This window comes from Argiope bruennichi, chromosome 3, assembly GCF_947563725.1.
Source record: "Argiope bruennichi chromosome 3, qqArgBrue1.1, whole genome shotgun sequence".
Taxonomy (NCBI): Eukaryota; Metazoa; Arthropoda; class Arachnida; order Araneae; family Araneidae; genus Argiope; species Argiope bruennichi.
The window spans coordinates 119,340,589-119,354,818 of record NC_079153.1 but is presented as its reverse complement, the minus strand read 5'-3'; the positions used below and the strand labels follow the sequence as shown (position 1 = coordinate 119,354,818).

General features: G+C 29.1%; 1 protein-coding gene across 1 annotated transcript in view; it reads left to right on the top strand.

Moving 5' to 3' along the window:
- LOC129963589 (pendrin-like) overlaps nt 1-13,047 on the top strand; it is a 75,365-nt gene extending 62,318 nt beyond the window's left edge. Inside the window, exons 7-19 of the mRNA XM_056078056.1 lie at nt 901-1,056; nt 1,142-1,224; nt 2,066-2,213; nt 3,918-4,031; nt 5,583-5,660; nt 5,761-5,856; nt 7,306-7,412; nt 8,597-8,666; nt 8,765-8,874; nt 10,771-10,819; nt 11,021-11,158; nt 12,493-12,547; nt 12,634-13,047. Of these exons, the coding sequence (XP_055934031.1) occupies nt 901-1,056; nt 1,142-1,224; nt 2,066-2,213; nt 3,918-4,031; nt 5,583-5,660; nt 5,761-5,856; nt 7,306-7,412; nt 8,597-8,666; nt 8,765-8,874; nt 10,771-10,819; nt 11,021-11,158; nt 12,493-12,547; nt 12,634-12,752 (1,323 nt within the window). The 3' untranslated portion in view covers nt 12,753-13,047. The remainder of the gene's footprint in view (nt 1-900; nt 1,057-1,141; nt 1,225-2,065; nt 2,214-3,917; nt 4,032-5,582; nt 5,661-5,760; nt 5,857-7,305; nt 7,413-8,596; nt 8,667-8,764; nt 8,875-10,770; nt 10,820-11,020; nt 11,159-12,492; nt 12,548-12,633) is intronic.
- The last annotated feature ends 1,183 nt before the right edge of the window (nt 13,048-14,230 follow it).

Sequence of the window (14,230 nt, the reverse complement as noted above, 5' to 3'; positions counted from 1 at the left end):
GTTCTGGGATGAGGGATCTGAGAGATTCATGTTTGAAATCTGATTCTAAAAAGACTGCTGCATATGTAAGCTAAAACTGATGTAGTAAATCAAATATTATTTCGCTTATATGGTTTGGAAAGGGGAGATTCCAACTCAGACGTCACCCTCATATCTCAGAACTGCGAGAACCGGCTAAAATACCCCCTCATTTGTCGCGTTGTGATGGGACGCTTATATAATTTAACTGGGGAGACAATTGCCCCAGGTGTTATGAAATTTTTTGGTTGGGAGTAGATATTCATTAAGAAACTGTTTTCCAGAATTTTAATTAGATTTTTAATTTAAAAATTCAGCTGAAATTTTAACGTTCTCCCGCAATAACTTCAGAATGCATAATCGCACAAAAATCAGTTTTACACCAACTTAAAATTCGAAGATTTTTAATTTTTCAGTGTGATCAATTTTATATTCGGAAATTAAAAATATATATTAAAAAAATTTATAATTTATTTTAAGTTTAAATTTGTAGCAAATCTTTTCCTTTATATCACATCATACCATAAAATAGAAAGATGGTGAATAATTAGTTTAAATATTTTTATCGCGTTTGTGCGGCTAGCGAAAATAAATTCTTCTTTGTTTATTACTAATCACTGCTTAGCATGTTTCAAAATATCGCAATGTTTTGTTAACAAATCATTTTTTTAGGTTCTCTACCCCCCCCCCTCCTTTTTTTTTACAAATTCCTTGATGTAAAAATGGTTTCGTTTAGAAATCAGCAGTTGATGTATTCAAACTAGACGAAGGCAAGACAAACGAACCAATTTTAAAACATTATTATGTTACGATGTTTCATACTATTATTCAAAATTATTATTTTTTATTTCTTTCCTTGACTTCTGTTTTTCTTTTATCCAGACGTGGATATCATTTTTTCAAAGCCTCGATTCTGTCAACTATATAGTGCTGCTGCTTTCCACGTGCAGCCTGGTTTTTCTGATTCTAGTGAAGGAATTAATTAATGGAGTCATTCTAAAAAATTCCAAAGTTCCTATTCCTGCAGAATTAATATTGGTAAGATCTCGTTCTAATATTTAAAGATCGTTATTTACTTCTATCTGTTGAGTATCGATAAAATATTCTGATTTTTCTCTTTCAGGTTGTTGTAGGCACTCTCGTTTCAAAATTCATGTGTTTGAATGATTGCTACCATGTAGAAGTAGTTGGTTTGACCCCATTAGGGTGAGTGTATATGAACATTTAAATTCATTGGAAAAACCAAAAGATCAAACCACTAACCTCATGCTTTGATAACATAGGACTTAGATACGCTGTCAGTGGCCACCTGTAGCCATCTCCCCCTACTCATGCTATTTTCCTACTCACAAACTATTTTCCATATTTGAAAAACATCGCAAAATGAAACGTTGCAGAGATCACCAGCTTTAACAATTAGACAAGTTTTGCCAATTTATTTCAATGGTTTGATTTATTTCAACAGTTCAGTTTATCAAACCTCAAAAATGTTTACGCCCGATGAAAAAAAAAAAAAGCTCATTTATATGGGGTAACGAATGCCATGAGTCATTCTGACGTCGTTTATAAAATAAATAACCTTTTTTTTACTACTCATTTTTCTAATTAACAAATTGGAATACGACATCATCACCACTACGTTAGCATCTTGTTGTTCCGCCATTAATTCTCTCACTCAAATCGTCAAACGTTCGCTCAAATTTAATTGTATTAAACATTCATCTTACCATGAAACAAATGCTTCTACAATTTTAGAATCATTTGGTTCCAATATTTAAATCAAGGCTCGATGTAACTGGTAGTGGCGAGTTTTCGCGATTCTAACTTTTATAACCTTATTTTGAAACAATTTTTCTAAGGTCAGATATTGAAGGTTATTTCATTTCATTTGTGGATTAGTATGAATCAAAAACCTTTTATACTTTTGTAGAATAAATATAAACTGAAATTGTCAATTGACTGTGACCTTGACTCTTCTTTTAGGCAAGAATTGCTGCAAATTCTTTTTTCATTGAACAGTAATCTCATTTGAATTTTTGAATTCTAGATTGAAAGAGCCAGAACTGCCTCCCTTCGAATTAGTTCCGAAGATTCTAACGTCCAGTATGATTCTGTCCATTATCTGTGCGGCCACTACCCTTTCTATGGTCCTGATTTATGCGAAGAAGCACGAATATGAAGTGGACACGAATCAGGTAAGTGATTTTAGAAACTTGACTTCAGATGAAGCATTATAATAAATAGAAGCTTCTATAGTAAATGCACTGGTCAATGCCAAGAAAATCATTTATATGACAAAAAAACTGCATAATACCTAATATTTGAAGGTAATATTACATGGTTCAAATTTAGTTTTACGTACAAAAAATTTTCAACTAACTGAATCATTCCCTTACAGAGTATAAAAGGTAAACGAAAAATATTTTATTAAAGCAATTTGTCCTTTAAGGGTATAAAAATAAATTATAAAACTATAATGATATTTATAATAATCAATTCTTTATAAAATTTAAATTTCACAAGTTATTTAAAACATCTTAGCTCAAAGTAGTTATTAAAGAAAATCTTCATATCACTTAAATTAAGTTGAAATCGTTTTTTCCAAATATTGGTAGCTACAAATCATTTTTTTAAATTATAATATCAGCGAAAATTTTGAAATCGCTCATTGGAATCAAGTATCACTCAAAATTTAATTGCTAACAGCGAACTATTCTTACGATTTTTTAGTATTATTTTACTTTTTTTTCAGTAACCTAATTTATAGTAACTTCTAAATCAGGAATTAGAAATGATATATATATATATATATATATATATATAGCCAAAGAACACGAAGTTAGTCTTCAAGAATTTGTTGATTTTGCACATTTCTTGTTTCCAAGCAAGTTTTAGATGGAAATTAGAGCCTTTAATTAAAAATTAATATTTAATTAAATATTTTGATATTTATTTCAAATATATATATTAAAAAGTTTAGTTAATATTTATTGTTGATATTTTATTTAAATTTAACTGAAAATTTCTCTTGCAAATACAGATTATAATTAGGAAAAACTTGTCGCATTTCGAATAAGAGAAATCTTGCTGTTATATAATATTTCCTTTTCGTTTCAAAATACTAATGAACATCTCTCTAAAAAAAAAATGAACATTTTAGTATTAAATCTATAATTCATTTAATGTACGGAGTTTCTTCTGTAGAGTCTGATATATAAAATATCGATATACGAAATATATTTGCATATTTTTTTTTACCCGACAGTGTACCATGTAGCTATTTGGCTACAAGTTTTTATTTCCACTTATAAGCTTCACTTGATTGCCCCAGATGGTGACAATGAGTGTTTACAAATCCTTTTTTTAATGCTTTTTTTATAAGCATTTGTAGAAAAGACCACTATATCGCAATAGGGGTACTAGAATTAGATTTAAACTGGAAGCTTGGGAAAATACCAAGAAGCTAATGTATGAATATTTCTAACATTGAAAATACTATTAAAATTTCTTTTTTGCATTTAAGAAAATATATTAGTAAAAATTGACTTATTTTTATTGAAGAATTTTTATAATGTGATTTGTGTCCCTGGAATATTGTTTAATTTATAATGTAACCATTTGGTACATTCTGTTTTTCTTAATTTTTGAAAAAAAAATTAAATTTTTTTAATGATTTTCCTAAGTTATATGCAGTTATTCAAAACATATATTTTTTTGTAAAAAAAAAAATATTTTTAAAAATCATGCATCCTAGGGCTAAGTAAATTCCTGAAAGAAAAGGCTTCATGAAATTGTATTAAATATAACAGATTTTAAACAAATTAAATCTAACTCACACAATTATTCAGTTGCACTCTTATTGAATTTAAGACAATTAACTCGATTCTTATATTTAACAGGAGCTCGTTGCTTATGGAGTGGGAGGCATTTTTTCATCTTTCTTTTTCTGCTTTCCGAGCTGCGGCTCATTATCCAGAACTGCTATGCAAGAAAGTTCAGGAGGGAAAACTCAGGTAATTTGGAAAATAGTATTTAATTTTTTCTTTTAATACTGTATTATTTCATTTCCATTTGTAAGAATTTTAAAGCACTATGACGAATATACATTGAAATAGTTATAAACTGAATTTAACAAAATTGTTAAAAAGAATCAATGGCTTAAATAATTGTATTTAATAGAGGTAACGGTAGTGAAATTTTCTTCAAGTAAAAAAATCATGATCAAAATCATTGCGATTTGTCTCATTATTTTACCAGTGACATTAATGAATTTAATGCTGCGAGCATGAATAGCTAAGTTTTGGACGTCGTAAGGCATAAAAGTCTTGGTACCAGAGACAACAATATCTTTGAAGACTGAAACTATCATTGCTTTTGATCAATTATACTACAAATGATTTTGAACTATCAATGCCGTTATTTTATAAGGAAGCAAGAAGCATCGAACTGAAGAAAACATTATACAAGCCCAACAGTACATTTTTAGAATTGATGATGCATTTTACGAAATTAATGTTTTGATAAAAAAAAAAAAATTACATGATTTTATCTGCATCAACATGCTCATGGGAAAAAAAATTTCAATAGCAAATTGTTGAAAATTATATAGTCTCTTAATAAGAAGATATAGAAAATTATATAGCTTCAAAGCCCCCCCCCCTTTTTTTTTATCTTAAGAGTGTATAATAGGATATCGAGAAAATTAGATTTGAATCATAGTTGAAAATTTTAATTATTTGATCCAATCTGAGGAATTCAGCTGCAGTAATGTTATTAGGACCTATTATCACTACGTGCTGGTTTATTATATTTCCCAAAGAAGCACAATAAGTTTGCCTCCTTTAGTAGTTATGTTTGTTTAGTAATATCATAGTCATTCATTATAACTTAAAGTTTAATATTATTTATTATAATATTGCTTAGGTCTAAAAATCGCAAATAAATTCAAAAATTATATATTCAAAGATTATTATTATTCAAAGATTATTTCATTGTCGGATCATATTTCTATGTTTTTGTTTAAGCACGGGTTAAATTTAAAATAGCTCTAATTAAGGAAGCTGAATTCCTGATTTTTTTTAGCTAAATGTATCAGTAGTAAGGTAATTAGTACCTTTGAAATATGCGTAACCAATATATTGAACTACTCGGAAAAAATATCCTCTACAGATTTTGATAATATTTTATTGCTTTCAAGCTACGAATATTTCAATTAGAAGATAGAGATTAGATGCAAATTTGGTAGATTATCATTAACATCCCGCCTCCAGTAAAACAGGTCATATACTCCAACCATCGGGCATATTATACCCCCCCCCCGTCAGGCAACGCCACTGCTGGTAGTGGGGCGGAGGATTTTGACTCTACCATCCCAATTGTAGTTGATCAATGTTAAATTTTGGATGAGAGTCTAATAAAAGGCATAATCATTTTCGTTCGCACTAAAAAATGACATTTTCGATTTAGACATAAAAGTATCAAAAGTCGAAACAGAATACTCCCTACTCTTATACTGATATCCAGACATAACATGAATTATAAATGAAATTTGATTTCTCTTCTAGATTTCAAGTCTTGTCTCTTGTGCTCTAATGTTAGTCGTTCTCCTGGTTCTGGGACCGCAGTTTGAACCACTACCCAGTGTTAGTATTCAAAATTTTCTCTAATAATATTTTTTTTCTATTTTGTAAATCTCTGGAACAAAATTCTATAATATTTTCTTTATTATAACTTTATTTGCAGTGTGTTCTATCTGCAATTATTGTGATGTCATTGAAATCTATGCTGATGTACTTCGGAGATTTGAAGCGAGCTTGGTTTTCATCCAAAATAGATGCGGTAACCCTCAAATTCATATTAATACGTTTCATATTTTGAAAATAAATTTATTGCTTAAACGTAACAATTTCAGATATATTATAATCTAGTTAAATTATGGTCATTCACATATTCGAATAAGATGCAGCAGTGAAACCAATGAATGTAAAAACGTCATCAATCGTATAAACTTATCAATATTTTTGAGTTTTACACACTTAACCAGTAATTTCTTTCCTTTATTTACAATTATATGAAACAAATATAAAATAAAAGCCTGCTATCTGCATTTTCAATGAATAACTAAAAAAATGATCATGGACATGGAACATCGTTCTTTTTGCTTGAAAATGAGGCGTGTGCTTGAAACAGGATGAAAATATATACTCGCCACAAATATAATAAGTTTTCTTGCAAAAAATGATACATTTTTTGATGCGCATATAATTTATTCTTTTTACCATTATATGTAGCTTAGAAAGGCTTGCATTTGTTCATGATTCCTAGTTGAGGGCTTGGGACCGACTTAATCTAATTACGACTAATCGCCCTGTTTCTAAGGCGCGCGGCTTAGAAAAATTTTAAGTAGTTTCGAATTAGTTCCATTCCCGGCCTTTAATTGTTAATGACTTTTATCCCTAACTTGAATTTGAAAATAACCGTTATAAGTTCTTTTTCCTTACCTATTTCAAAGAACATTCAATATTTAAGTATTTTTTATTCAATTCCAAACATAAACTTGGTTTCTATCTTTATGGTTTTCATTTTTGGGATTCCATACAAAAGGGTCTTCCTCGCTTATGCTGTAAAGTGACGTGAAATGTTACATTCACCAAATCGCACGTTATTTGAAAAAGGATAGAACCTTAATTCCTATGCTTATCAATATTGCCAATTTGCTTTTTTTTTTTAATCCTTACTCCACGTTGATTATATGGGCCGAAAAAACTGCATTTTATTACTGAATCAAGAATGCTCGCTATTTGGTTACACAACTCCCGTCCTTTCAATAAATAGCCTTCACAGCAAACATCCCGATCCAGATCAATCCCACCTCAGCACTGGTATCAAAGTAGATGGCATTTTGTTTATTTATCTAGTGTCGGCATTTTAGAATTGCTTCCTCGAATGGCTTATTTTACTTAACTTTTTAAAACAAAATATGATAAAGAACTCAAAGAAATGCCATGTCCCAGGTAGAATTTATCCCCTCTTAGTCATTGTAAAAAAAAATCTTTTGTCACGGACATCACTATATAGTTTATTAGATAAATTCTTTCTTTACGAGATTTAAACTATTTTCTACATTCACATACTTTTTCTACGCAATAGAAATCTTATCAAGAATAGCAAATTATGTACTATTTTATTGTTAAAGTTGTCATTATTAACTTTTTTCAATCATTCATATATATGAAATTTTTCTGTGCTTATCTGAAATCGCACTGATTTCGCTCCTTTCTGTTTCAGTCTGTCTGGGTGGTTACATTCCTCTCAGTGGTCGTTCTGGATATGGATTATGGTTTAATTATTGGAATACTCTTTTCACTGATTACCGTACTCTTCCGATCTCAGTAGTAAGTATTTCTCGAATATTTATTCTTTTAAAAATTTTTCCTCCAATTGTTAATTTTTATTCATTTTATTGGCTTTTGATTAATCCAAACTTCGAACTGAAATATTTTTCTGGTTCTCACTGGATGTCGTTTCAAATGTTTTCAATGTTAGAGGGCTTAAAAGAAAATTGTTTAACGCCACTTAAAGTTTTATCAAAATGTCTTCCAATGTCCAATCTTCAAATTAAAAATCGTATTTTATTGTTAAAAATTGATGTTTATGTAAAGAAAATACAACTGTATTTCTATGGAAGTCATATTCAACATTCAAACTCGAATTTAAGAATAAATTGTGAATCAAACTTTGGAGGTAGCCCTATCAGTATCCAAATCATTTTTCTAGAACATAGTTATTTCCACATTATTTACCGTACAGTAATCCATGCGATTTTATCGGTGAAGTCATATAAAATATTTGATTAACCAAAAGGCGGCGGAAGACCTTATTAATCTTAACCGTATTATTGTTGATTCATTTTCAATCTTAAAATAAAGTATTTGATTCAAACTTTTTAACCAAATTATGTTATTGTTACTTGCGCAAGTTCTCACTTTGAAAACATTATACATTAAATTCGTTTTATACGTTCTTTTAAATAAAAGTTTCTTGTATTGTTTACAACAATTCAACAAAAATTAAATAAAACTCGCATATGTTTAGATTAATGTGTGGCTATTTAATTAATAATCACCAATAAATACGATTAATCGATTTATCACATTAACCAATTATTATTAACAATAATCGTTTAATCACGTTTATGTATTTGTATGTTCGCGTTTGTTTTTATAATTTGCGATGTAAAAGTATGGAAGCGGGGCCATTTATCAAGACTCGAAGCTATTTATCATGTATTGTTTAGCAAATAAATGACTTAAATTGTAACATTTTTAGTTCATTGTTCTTTTCTTTAAAAATACTCATTTCTAAGAGGGGATACAGTTCTTTCCCACAAACATATAAATCATTGAAATCGACCAGTAGCAATGACGAATTCATTAAAACGCGCCGTATTTATAAAATGATTTTATAAATTTCGTATTCGATTCGCATTCCAAAGCAAAATGTGAGACATTTCTTTTGTACAAGAATGGACCTATTAAAATATTTCCGTGTTGCTTCTATAAATTTTCATTTTTTTTAGTCCAGAAACTTGCCTTCTTGGTAATTTACCTGGAACAGAAATCTATAGATGCATTGGAAAATACCCTAATGTATGTATCGAGATTATTTATTATTTTTTTAAAAAAAGTCTGATATTTCAGTTTATTCATTACAAGAGGGGGATCACATGGTTCATTATTTGTTGCAGGTGACAGAAATACCTGGAATAAAAATCTTCCACTTCGGGGCATCGATTTATTTTGGGAATAGAGAATATTTTCGATCGCAGATATTTCATCACGTGAGCTTCCAACAAAGGTTTGTATTAATAGCCATTGTTTTTCTGATCTTAATTTTTTGCTTATAATTTTTTTAAGATTCAGAAGACTTTTCATTAACTTAATATCATTAAAAATGAATCACTTCTCGGAATTAAAATGAAATGACAATGTATAACAAAAAATAGAACTGTTATAATTTTTATTTCAATAAAATATCCGAATTGTTTAAGACATTATAATGTGATTAGACCGTTCCTTTCTAAAAAATAAAATAATATAAATAAATAGCAGGACACTATGTTTCAAACAAATGTTGTTATTCTTGCACCAAGTTTGGCATAATTTTTTTTCGCATTGTTTTACTGCCAGAAAGCATATTATAAAAATGTCATATATGATAGTTGAATATACTAACATTTTTTTAAACTAGATTTATTTAAAATAGTTTTTTACACAATGTCAAAAGAAAGTTACGTGCCTTCACTGTACGTAGAAATATTATAGCAATTTTTGTTTTTTACTTTATACAAAGTATATTGTAAGAATATTTGGTCCAAGGCTAATCGAATATGTTAAGATATAATAAGAATGAATTCTCACTTGGTATATGCCAATTCTCCTGTCCCAATTTAATTGGAATAATTGGAATTTATTTTGCATCTTATTGGAGAAAAAAATTTAAAACAACAAATTAAATATTATATATGCAATTATATGTAATATAAATTCACACCAATCGGGAATATATTACTTAATATTATGTAAATGATATTAATACTTCGGGCAATAGCAATCTAAAATTTCTTAGATTCTGATTGGTTAATGAATTCCTTTGGTGTATTTATGATAACAGACATCTGATTATAAAATTGAATAATAATTCGAAAAATCAAAATTAACCCCCCAGTTTCGGTATTCAGTGGAACCTTACTTAACGAACATATAACAAACTATATTTTTTCTATAAAAAATTACTACAAAATAAGATAATATTCAACTAAATTTATAATAATAATTTTTAACCTTTTATTTTTTTACAAGAAAACTGTTTGATGGCATTGGTCTTTGGATCAAAAATCAAAATTGACGAAAATCAGACGCAGCATTATCGTTAAATGAATTTTTAGCACACATTGTGATTTTCTGATTAGTCATGTTTCTCAACGTACAATCCATTAAGCTCAGCATTTCCCCTGCTTCACTGGAGGGTTGCTGCTCTACTGAAAATATTATTTCCCTCAATCATAACCAAATCTCCTCGGCCTCTTTTTGCTGCAACACATTATAGCGTCATAAACTTTAAGTTATTTCTGTCTATGTTTTCTACAAGCTCACTAATGTCATTGCTATCCACCTCGCTTCAAAACAGGGCTATACAGACACTTGCTCAATTCCTCGGAGTCGAGTTCGAAAATATTATCTGGCCACAGCTTCTGTAATGAAATAAGTATTATGTTTAAATAAGCGCTCAACACAGACTGATGCTGGAGAAACAGGCCAATCCTGCATGTACGTCATTGTCTTCTTGTCAACTGCGTTCTCATTCTGCGAAACATCGCTCGTGAAAGAGTTTTTACATTTTTTTTTCCTTGTTATGCGAATCCCTCGTTAAGGCACATGCTGATTAAGCGAGATATTATTGTCCTCTAAACTCGTAATATAGTTAATATATTAATTTGCGGGTGTCCAAAAAAAATTCTCCATGCTCAGTTTTTTTAGTAGCCTAGTGTTCTGACATATTTGAAACAATTACAAGTTCATAATGCAATATGTTTTTATTATTTGAAAAAAAAATATTTTCTGAATTGGTTTAATAGGTGTAATAAAGTTCTACTTTTCACATTTTTCTGTTGTCATCGTTATATTGGAAAGTTTTTTTTTTAAATCTATCATTTCTAAAATGTAATATTAACTAGATTGTTTTTTTTTCCAGCCCATTTGCAGAAGCTCAAATAAAGTACCAAAATGTCCGGGCAGAACAGGCAAGTGTTGAAGTTAATACTTGTTAAGATTGAGTTATATAATTTTAATTCCGATTAAAGGGAAAAAATACACAGTTAAATAGTTAGATTATATACTAAAAGATCTTCTAGAGAATTAAAATCTCTTACGTCTTTGTAGTTATTAAAGGAATCTGATATTCACTTAATTGAAATGCTAATGTTTTAATTCCTTTCATACAGGGGGAAAAATCTAAAATTGTTGAAGATGATGAACAGCTTCCATTCTCAAATTACAAATACGATTACTTGAGGGTAATTATCTTGGAATTATCTGCAGTTGGATATATGGATTCGGGAGGTGTTTCAATGCTGTTACAGGTAAGGCTGTTCAAGAGTTTAGAAATTAAGAGACAAGTGAAATAAGAATATTTATTAAATTTACCTATCATTTAATTTCGCATAAAGGTCATGACTAATAAATATGCATTAAAATGTATTTCATATTCATTGTGAATAATATAATCTCTAATATTTATTGTAATTATTACACACGATCTCGCGAATTATACTTTTGGTAATTCAGACAAATAAGAATGGCATGGCTGTAAGGTTACGGTTTTCTTATCACAGGATTGCGAATTCCTGATCCGAAAATCATCTGTATAATTGTTCATTAATGCACGTAAGATCCTTAAACGTCTTTCTGTTGGTATGGCATAGAAGTTTAGAAAATGGGATATTAATTCATGTATTTTTTAAGTGCAAAAAAAAAAAAAAAAAATGGCGAGATCTGTTCCAAAATAGCTTTTTAAGATAAGATCAATCAAAGGGAACATTAATTTAAACCATCAAAATAATTCATTTCGGGAATGTTGTATAGTGCTCAGTTTGTTGGCTACTTTTTTTATTTACTTATCATGGATTATATAAAGTTGCATTTTCCAAGGTGGTTCAAGTTCAAAAAGGATCAATATAACAATGTTTGCAAATGAAGCATTTGTCTGATTAGAATAACGAAATTTAAATAATAATAATAATTTTTCTGATATACTTGCTTTTGCAAAATTTTTGAAGAATGATTTATCATTTTTATATTCTCAGAAATTTCAATGGTCGCTTCAATCCAACCAATTTATTTCTTAATAACTGCTTTATCAAATATTGTGAATAACCTTTATATTTCGAGATATAACAATTTTGTCTAATTTCAGATAAAAAGTGACAGATTTAAAAAAAAGGGGGGGGGGATTGGACTTTGAGTTATGGAAGAGGAAGGGCAGATTATAAAATAAAACATGTATGTAAAAAAAACATTCTAGAAAAATACTGTCTATTTTCTAAAATTTAAAGAAAAGCATAGATGGAAAATATATATGCATTGAAAATTGAAGTTGATCAACACACAATTTTTACTAAATTGATATATTTATCAAACTAAATGGAAAAGTACATGTGAAAATTGGTAAAGTCTCATCTACACTATACTTGAAAACATTTATCAAATGATTCACTTTATGGTAAAAATATATTCAAAAGAGAATTGATACTTTCCTCTTGAATGCTTGAATAGAGAATCGACAACCAACTTTGATTGGCTAAATCCAAAATTTTCTCCGAAAAAATCTAGCCAAAGCACTTAAAGTATGAAGCTAAAATTTTATTTGTATGCAAAATATATTTACATTTAATTTTATTTCTGTAAACATTTTCAGGTAATGAGGGAATTCGCTGTGAACAACATCATGATATATTTAGCTTGTGTTCAAGGTAAGAAAATATGCGACTACATAGTTAAAAAGATAAAATGCATTCAGGAAGGGAATAAATAATTTAATATTAAATATCTCTTTCAGAACCTGTTCTAGAGAGTTTGGAAAGGCAAGGTTTCTTCAATTCTGTCAGCAAAGAATTCTTATTCCCTACAGTTCACGATGCAGTGTTATACGCACAGAGCGAATGCTTCGCTTCCTAGCAGCATTGTGACAAGCCTCCATGACCATTGTACAATTTTATGTATATAACTTGTATTTTATTGTAGTTTTTAACATCTCCCGTAGGCAATTCAGAGAATCGTGTTTTGTTGCCACAATGCCTAAGTCAAATACTGTGCTCGTAATGGGCAAAATACCAATGCTGTGAGTGAGCAATAAGGATAAATTATGTCTTGAGAGAACTGATATGATTGTTAGTAAAGAACTTAAAAATGCAGATATTCTGAGTTGACTGCCTTTGTAAATAATAAATAAATAGCAAGCATTTTTGCGCGATATCTTTATCATTTTTTCTTTTATACAGCAGAAACACAGTACTACAAAAGCCACCCAACTAAACAAACCAATTTAATAAAACAAACCTTGTTTTTCTCTCATATCAACAAATGAATAATTTAATCAGCAATACTTTGTAAGATCGATTCATCCTGTCAACTTGTTCAGATGTAGAAATTACAGCAAAGATTCACTATTGAGCACTTTATATGTGAACCCTCCTCACAGTTCTATTAATGAATTGCACCTCAAAATTCAACCGTGAAAAGCATTATTAGAAATTTGCTCCCATCCAAATACCCTTTTCCCTCAGAGAAGTCCTCCTTCTTACCTCATAAATTGTGAATTATAACACTGAAGTGAAATATAACATTATTATAATTTCATAGTAGCTACAATGGACAGAAATTAGTTTGAACACTTCTCTTTGCATTGTTTCAAATGCTTCATAAATTTTTCCAAATTTCATATTTTCTGTTCAATTTTTGTACCATGAGCATTTCTGGCAAAAATTTCTAGTGAGTTTCTAGTTTAAAATATGTTATATAAAACAAAAATAATCGTCCAGCATTCAAAACCAAAAATATTTCTGCATTTTTAAGATGGTGCAAAAAGCATTTTAGTTTCATAATTATTTTGCAGGGTTTTTTTTAAATACTTAAAAGATAAATTTTAAAGTGCTTTGAGGAAATCACCATTTTTATCCAAAGTATCAGTGTCTAATTCATTAGCCCAATTCAACAATAAATATTTGTACTATTATGAGATTTAAATTATGCTTACAAAACAACCAGGTATTTATTTTAAAGCAAATAGGTGAAGTTATTCTTTTAAAAAGAGCTTTTGTTTTCCTTATCAGTTATTCATTATTTTCATTGGAAAGACAGTGTAATTATCTGCATGGTATGCTTAAATGCTCATTAGATTCTAATCTGCTTAATTATTATGAAACGTGTAGCATCTACATAATAAAGGTAAATTAATGAGTATACACTGAACAACGGAGGTTCATTGAAATAAAGCAGGCAGTACTGAAAAAAAAAATATTTTTTTAAAAAAAAGACATTTTAACAATTCTAAATGAGCAGGAATTTATCTATACTTAATCTTTTCTGTCTTTAGTTAATATGCCAATATTAGAGTACTCCAAAATGTATTCTCTGAAAAACAATAGAAAATTACT